Source organism: Trypanosoma theileri, assembly GCF_002087225.1.
Source record: "Trypanosoma theileri isolate Edinburgh chromosome Unknown TM35_Tth_32_V1, whole genome shotgun sequence".
Lineage (NCBI taxonomy): Eukaryota > Euglenozoa > Kinetoplastea > Trypanosomatida > Trypanosomatidae > Trypanosoma > Trypanosoma theileri.
Window position 1 is genome coordinate 56,296 of NW_021639874.1, and position 8,059 is coordinate 64,354.

Consider the following 8,059-nt stretch of genomic DNA (forward strand, 5'->3'; position numbering starts at 1 on the left):
AAAAGAAAAAAAAAAAACACACACACATTGATAGCTAGAGAGAAAGAGTCTTTATATATATATATATATATATATATATATTAGTTGGTGTTTATTATGTGTGTGTGTGTCTTGGCTTAACAGAAGGGAGAAAGGGAAGGAAAAGAAAAAGAAAAAAAGGGAAAAGAAGATACATGTTTACTGGTAGCCAATGAGAATAATCATAAGAAATGGGAGAGAAGGGTGAGAGAATAAATGTCACTTTGAAGAAGTGTATATGACATTTTCTACTTATTTTTCTTTCTTTCTTTCTCTCTGTGTCTGTGGTTCTGTTACCATATTCTTATGAAGAGGTCTAGTTCAACAAGAGCTGAAGTATCGAAATGATAGAGAGGGAATAAGAGGATCTGAGAAAGAAGCCGTAAAGATTACTATTCTTCTTTAAATATCCCTTACTACTATTTGTATTTTTTTTTTTTTTTTGGCTGCTTTTGCAGGCGCTAGATTGCCCTACATTAGAGAGAAGAAGATATATATATATGTCTGTCTGTTTTTTATTTTATTTTTGTTTTGATTATTATCAGTGAATTGGCTTTATTTTTATTTATTTATTTATTTTTTTTTTGCTCAACGATGGTCCTGTCAGAGAATTCTTTTCATAGTTGAATAGAATAAGATGAGAGATTGAAGGAGTAAATGGTAGCAAAGATTAAAAAAAAATAATAATAACATGGAGAGTGCAAATAGAGTAGTAATAATGATGATAAAAGAGGAATGACATCTCTTTTTTTGATTTTTTTTTTTCTGTATATGAATCTCTGTGTATGTGCCTTTTTTTTTTTACTTATTTTATGTTGATTGTCTTTTTTATTTTTTATTTTTGTTTTTGTTCTTGTTGTTTACTTTTTTATTTGTTTTTGTATTTATCTTCTTTTCTCAAAGAAGAAAGAAAAGGTAATACTGCATCCGATATTTACCCATTTTTTCTCTCTCTCTCTCTCTCTCTCTATATATATATATATATATATATATATTGATGCTAGTACGACTATTTCCGTGGATTTTGGATGTTTCTTTTTTTTCTTTTTTTCTTCTTTTCAATATTGCGAATGAGGGATTGTGTGAAAACATTACCCACAAGAAAAAGAAAAAGAATAAGAACAACAACAAGAATAAGAAGAATAATTGAATTTCAATTTGGGGAATGATGAAGGTAGTGGAGAAATGCATCGGCAGTGCCTTCTCTGTTAGCGCTATCCCTGTACTGAAGGACAACTATACATACATCATTCATGATAAAACCACAAATACACTGGCGGCTGTGGATGTCTCGGGCGATCTCACACCTGTTTTGGATTACATTAAACACTTAACAAGTGAGATGAACACTCACAATAATAATAATAATAATAATAATAATAATAATAATAATAATAATAAAGTATCACCCGAATTTCGAACAATTCTCAGTACGCATAAACACTGGGATCACACCGATGGAAATACAAAACTCCCCCAGCGTGTACAGACAAATGGTCCATTTCGTATTGTGGGTGGAGTGAATGATCATGTGCCTGGAGCCACACAAACAGTGCGAGAGGGAGACACATTAATGATTGGAGCCCTGCAAGTGGAAGTATTGGATACTCCCTGCCATACAAAAGGACATGTGATGTATAAAGTATATTATCCACAAGCCAAGAATGATGGATGTGCGCTCTTTACAGGAGATACAATGTTTATTGGGGGAATAGGGGCATTCTTTGAGGGAAATGCGGCAGAGATGTGTCGGGCTTTAGAGAAAGTGTATCATCTGAATAGTAAGAATAACAGTGAAGAGGCGGATCAACATACCTTTATTTTTCCTGGTCATGAATATACAACGAAATTCCTTGAATTTACATGTGCGACTTTATCCGCTTCTCATCCCGATGCGAAGTTTACCGCAGCACAATTGGAACGATATAAGAAGAGTGTTGCTCAACACACACCAACAGTGCCGAGTACACTTGCAGAGGAGAAGCGGCAGAATTTATTTTTGCGAACATGTGATGAGAAATTTGTTCGGGAAATGAAACATGGTAGTACTTCAGAGGCACTCATGCAATATTTGTATGATACCTGTCCTTAATATATATATACATATATATAATGTATATATATAATATGCGCTGCGGATTTCTATATAAATGTAGACGAAGAAGAAGAAGAAAAGAAAAGGGTAAAAAAGGAGGAGGAGGGAAAACACAAGGGAAATGACTTAGGACTTAATATTTAAAAAGAATAAATATATAAATGGTATTTTATTTTCTTTTTTTTTTTTATTCTTTTTTTTTTTTTTTGCAGATCGTATAGTGGGTGAGGTCCTTGTCTTTTTTTTTTTTGGTCTTTCTTCTTCTCTTTTTTTTCGTGTTGTTTTAGTACGGCTTCTGCTACTTGTTAAACTATTCCTATTCTAATCCCCTTTTTCTTTATTATGATATGATCATTTATTTTATTTTTTTTCTCTCTCTTTCTCTCTCCTTTATCTTTATTGATATTTCTCTAAACACACACACTTTATGTAAATCCCTCTCACAGGTTACTCAGAAGGGGGTATAGGAAGACGTGTGAAGAGAGAGAGAGAGAGAAAATAAATAAATAAAAGAAAAAAAGAAAAAAAAAATAGAAAAAAAAAAAGAGAAAGGAGGGGTGAATGTTGGAAGGACTCGAGCGGCTTCTGCCGGCACTTCTTCAACATCTCTCTGGAGACATTTATGACACCGACACTTCCCAGACAGAAGAACAACAATTACAACAAAAGCAGCAATGGCAAGAGGAATCTCAACGGCAATCGCATCCTGTTGCTGTTGGAGAAGTCAATCATAGTCGAATGAATATTAGCAGAAATAATACTATTAATACTACTAATACTAATACTAGTGGGAGTGGAAGTGATCATAGATGGCGTCGGTGTATGCATTTATGGCGTGGTTTACTGGGATCAGACCGTCTTTTTCTCGCGCTTCTCTTTCACAGTGGTTCCCTTTGGGCCGTAGAGTGGTCATCAACAGACTCGGAAGTATCAGAAACAACAACAACATCAACATCCAATAATAATAATAATAATAATAATAATAATAATAATAATAATAATAATATTAATATTAATAATAATAGTAATATTAATAGTAATAGTCCTCCTATGAAGGGTCGTTCCTCATGGTCAGAGTCTGTTTTGTGGTTCTTGCAAATACATGAGGAGATGATGACTAGTCCTGTCAATGGGAATAGTAATAATCCCACAGCTGTGAAGAGTACGTCTGGAATCAGTAAAGAAGAAGGGAAACCATCCGTTTCCACTTCTTCTTCTTCTTCTTCTTCCGCTGTACATATGTATGCAGAGGATGAGATAGCAGTAAAGCATGCGGCAACAGTTTTGTTGACGGAATGGTTTACGATTGTAGATCAGTGCGGTAAACGATTTGCTCGAGCGTATTACTTCTCATGTGCTCTAAAGATTGCAGCACTTGCAGGAAATAATGCGATTATTGAAGATATTCCCCATCTACATAATCTTGTAGTAAAAGAACCTCGTTTCGCCTCACAGATTACTTCCTTTTGTAGTATATTATGTGCTCTTCTTGTGGAAGAAGCTCAACAACACGAATCATCTCGTTTACTGTTACCACCGCCTTTTTTTTTACTTAATTTTAACCTTATTGGACGTGGATCCCGTATTGGTGTTTGGTTACCACGGGTAAAGGCAGTGAACAGTAACACCAAAAGAAGTAGTAATAACAACGCTAATGATAGTGGTAGTGGTAGGCCTTCTCTAAGTATGATTGAAACTGCAGAGGATGGTGAATTTTACTCTTGTCAAGTGTGTTCTCCTGGTGTTATGTTAAGAATACCCCCTTCATCATCATCATCATCATCTATTTTGAATAGAGGAGGAGGAGCAGATCTTCTTCTCGGTGTACAACTACTAGACCAGGTGGATAAGCGAACCATAAATTTGCTACCAGCATTATATAAAACAAGTGAAACGCATGATACTATTCACGTGCAAAAAGAAAAGAGACGTGGAAGAGAACGACGGGGTTCTACAGCCGTTGGTGGTGTAGGATCATTACAAGCACGATGTTGGAGTGCATTTTCATCCACAACGAAAAGTTATGTACGTGTGGATCTCTTGCATCCCCGTGAACTCTCAGTTATTATACCATCCCTATCAACATCCTCAGGAGGAGGTCCAGGAAGGCGAAAGGGATCACAACAACAACAACAACAACAACAACAACAGGAAGTCTCTATTCAAACAGCACCACTTCGTCGAAATTCACACAATACAGCACCACGTGATCCCATCGCAACCATTGTTTTCGCACTTGCAACAACTGCACGTCGTCTTATCGGATGCCGCGGTCTTTTCTTACAATCAGAAACATCCTCTCATTCCACTCAAGCTGCTAGTGATTCGACACAGAGTGGAGGAAATGATAAAACCTCCATGGACACCTTTAGAAGTAAAACAACACGACACATGAGGTATGATACTTCCGATAGCATGAACCATCATTCCACTACGAATACGAATGATAGTAGTAGTGGTAGTGGTAGTAGTGGTGTTGTTGGTGTATTTTATACTCCGGAGGATGAACTGGATTGTCTTGTGGAGTGTGCCCTTCATCTTTTTCTCTCAGCCTTACTGCTCTGTTATGCTCTTTCCAGTGAATTGATGCCTTTAATAGATGCGTGGGCGGTGGAAGTCATCTCCGCCGCGGTGGATCTCGCCCTCGCCACCTCTCAGCCATTTGTTCGGCATCTCCGCGCTGTTGGATTCGCCCTTTGCCTGGGCCCGCAGCCGCACCAATCACTACTTGTGAGTGTTGGGCTTCTCGCCACACTTGCACGGCGGCAGCGGGATAAAGGGCGGGGGTTCAGTGGATGGTGGGAAGTGTTTAAAACACATGTGTTGAAAGATACAGTGATCGCAGCACAACTCCCAGAGGGGATGCGAGTACTCATTGGACGTGCGGAACGTTCTCTTCAAAATACACAACAGGCACGTCAACAAAAACAACAACAACAGCGTAATTTAACAGAAGCCGTTGATGCCGCCTCACGAACACGACAGTCGGTAAATGCAGCGGTGGATAATAATAATAAAAGTAAAGAAGATGCGGCGGTGGTACATCGTCCTGTACTGCAATTCCGTAAGAGAGTGGGAGAGGGGGATTCAGCGAAGAAACAGAAAAATGAGGTACAAGGTGGAATACCAACCTGGGTGCGTCCTCCTCCATCTGTTGTAGTGATTCCAACAGAAGAAGGACAGAAACAGAATATGTCATTGAATGATGTTATTATGGAGTTATGGTGGTACTTGGAACAGACGACGGCAGAGGCGGTGTAGACGTTTGGTATATATATATATTTGGGGAGAGAATACAGAGATGGGGTGTGTAGTTTACTTGCATTGTGGAAAAGGTAAATGCACCTAAACGAAGGAGGAGAGGAAGAGAGAGAGAGAAAGTGAGAGAAAGGAAGAGAAAAAGAAAAAGGAAGCATGGTGATAGATGAGGGAAAAGAGAAACTACAGAAATGATGAAAAGGAAGAAGAAAAAGAGGAGGAGGAGGAAGAGAGGGAGAGAAGAAGTATTTGTTGTTCTGAGTACACATATGTTTGTGTCTTAATCTGGATGTGATGTTATCTTCGCTTAATTTCGCTTCGAATATCTATGTTTATGTACATATTGGGATTTTTTTTTTCTTTTCTTTTACGACTGTTTTCCTTCTACCCAAAAAATCAATTTGTATTTTGTAGTTTCGGGAAATTCTGCTTTTGCTTTTTTTCCCCCTTCTTTTTCTTTCTCTCTCTCTCTCTCCGTTTATATATATTTAATTAAACATTTTTTTTTTTTTTTTTTCGTGGACTCTGCTCACCAAAACACCCTCACACACGTAAATACGTGTTAGAATTATTATTTCCTTTGATACTTTTTTTTTTTATTTATTTCCCCCTTTTTTTTTGTTTCCACATACGTTATTGGGCATTTCTTTTTCTTCTTTTCTTCTTTTTCTTTATTTCTTTTCATAGTTGTACCTATTTCTTTGTTTGTTTTAGTTTCCTTTAAAGAGAGAAAGAAAGAAAGAGAGATATATAGAGAGAGAGATAAAGAGCTGCTGAGATATCATGATAGCAATTCTTCTCTGTCTATGGAGCCTATTGCTTCTCTCTATGCAAGTACCGGCAGAAGCGGTATTCACCCAACAACAACAACAACAGAAACGAGAGTCTAGTGTCTCCACTAAGGATAGTGAAGATAATATCTTTGCCAGTGCTTCTGTAACTTGGATTGCAAAAGAGGGAATGGATGCAAGTAGTCTCACTGTATTCGGCAATCGAAGTATTATTGGTGTAACCACTCCAATGACACCAACGATCAGTTTCCGCACGAATACTCTTTCTGAACTTTTCATTGATATGACGGTGGTGTATTTGGAGAGGCAAGAAGTATTACCCTTTTCACGTTCACAGGCCATTCCACGTGAATTTCTCCCACCTCCATTTAATACCACGATTGCCTTTCAAAACCCACTCTTTCCCAATGCTGTGATTTCACTAAATACACTTTTAATGCATACATCATCCTTTACAGAAGCGGGATTCACTGCGGGAGCTGCACAGACACCAGGACCCGTCATGTCTCTTACATCTTTTGTGGAAAGTACATTGGCAAACAGCGGAACAAGTGGATTGTGGGGAACTGCACAACCAGGACTCGCTAGTAGTTATCAATACTCACGATTAAATACGGCTCTCGTTACTTATATACTTGAAAAGGTAATTTTGAAATTAGAAGGTGTAGAAACTTCCTTGGCAACCTTTGTACAAAATACATTTATTACGCCAATGGGACTTAGAGGGACATTTCTTGTGGATACAACAGGCACAGCACCGGCTCCAAATTATCCACCAAATAGTGTCTCCTTATTAACTGCCAATACTGTACAAGATGTCACAAGTGATGGAAAGGGAATTCCCTCATCTGTTATTATTCACGCCGCTTATGCCTCAGATTATATGTATTATACCACTGTATTAGATCTTGTGAAACTTGCCGGTGAAGTTTTTCTTGGTGGTCAATTTGCAAGTCTTGGGCCAATGCTTAAAAATGATACCATCTCTCTCGTCAGTAGTAGTAGTAGTAGTACTGGTAATAGTAATAGTAATCTACCAGGTGTGATTTCACGTTCAGTGGGTGTATATGGCTTTGATCCTAAACAACTCTGTCAGATCACTTCACTAGGTGGTATTTGTCAATTTGAAAGTGATATAGACTTATATGGATGGATTGTTGGAGGTGAATATAATCAAGTCGCCTTGCTCTGCACAGCGGAAAAGTGTGCAGCGGCGGAGGTAAGTTTTCCCTCCTCCACTGTTACTTCCTATTCTCGTCTTGTAGAACTCGCCCTTTCCTCATTGGTAGAGGTAAAGGAAAATCCAAAACTAGAAGGGGGAGAATTATATCCTCTGTATGTATTCATTGGAGTGTTGTCTACTATTATTGTGGTAGTGGTGGTCAGTTACATTGCGGATTATGTAATTCGACCAGCACCAGCAGCCGCACCGCTGCCTGTTAATAAAGTGGCGTTGCCAACCAACACCGCAGCCGCAGGAGGTGCAGCGACCACTACAATGGATACTGTAGAGATGAATAATATTAATAATAATAATAATATGCAAGGGGTTTCTTCACCCGTTAGACGTCTGGATATGTACGACTAGGAGGGAATGAGACGATATTAACAGTTTGTTTATTATTATTATTATTATTATTATTATTATTATTATTATTATTGTTACTTTTCCGCTTGTATTTATTTATTTACTGGTTTTTTTTTTTATCTTTTTATCGCTTGTTACCGTTTTTTTTTTTGTATTTTTTTTTTTTTTTTACCCTTATTATTGTATGATTTGGTTCTTGATTATTGTTACTAGCGGAATTGTGTATGGACTAGAGTGTAAAAAGAAAGATATCTCACCCTACGGCTACTACACGTGGCGTTCAAGTAGGTAGAAACGAAAAAAAAAAAA

At 37.7% G+C, this 8,059-nt stretch overlaps 3 protein-coding genes across 3 annotated transcripts; all 3 read left to right on the forward strand.

Moving 5' to 3' along the window:
• Positions 1 to 1,183: 1,183 nt before the first annotated feature.
• TM35_000321260 (putative hydroxyacylglutathione hydrolase) lies at positions 1,184 to 2,110 on the forward strand (the record flags this gene model as incomplete). Its single annotated transcript, XM_029028753.1, has 1 exon — positions 1,184 to 2,110. The coding sequence occupies one exon, from the start codon at positions 1,184 to 1,186 to the stop codon at positions 2,108 to 2,110; it is 927 nt and encodes a 308-aa protein (XP_028879877.1).
• A 564-nt stretch (positions 2,111 to 2,674) lies between these two features.
• TM35_000321270 (uncharacterized protein) lies at positions 2,675 to 5,374 on the forward strand (the record flags this gene model as incomplete). The annotated part of the gene is made up of 1 exon (XM_029028754.1): positions 2,675 to 5,374. The coding sequence occupies one exon, from the start codon at positions 2,675 to 2,677 to the stop codon at positions 5,372 to 5,374; it is 2,700 nt and encodes an 899-aa protein (XP_028879878.1).
• An 825-nt stretch (positions 5,375 to 6,199) lies between these two features.
• On the forward strand, positions 6,200 to 7,750 carry TM35_000321280 (uncharacterized protein; the record flags this gene model as incomplete). The annotated part of the gene is made up of 1 exon (XM_029028755.1): positions 6,200 to 7,750. The coding sequence occupies one exon, from the start codon at positions 6,200 to 6,202 to the stop codon at positions 7,748 to 7,750; it is 1,551 nt and encodes a 516-aa protein (XP_028879879.1).
• Positions 7,751 to 8,059: the final 309 nt, after the last annotated feature.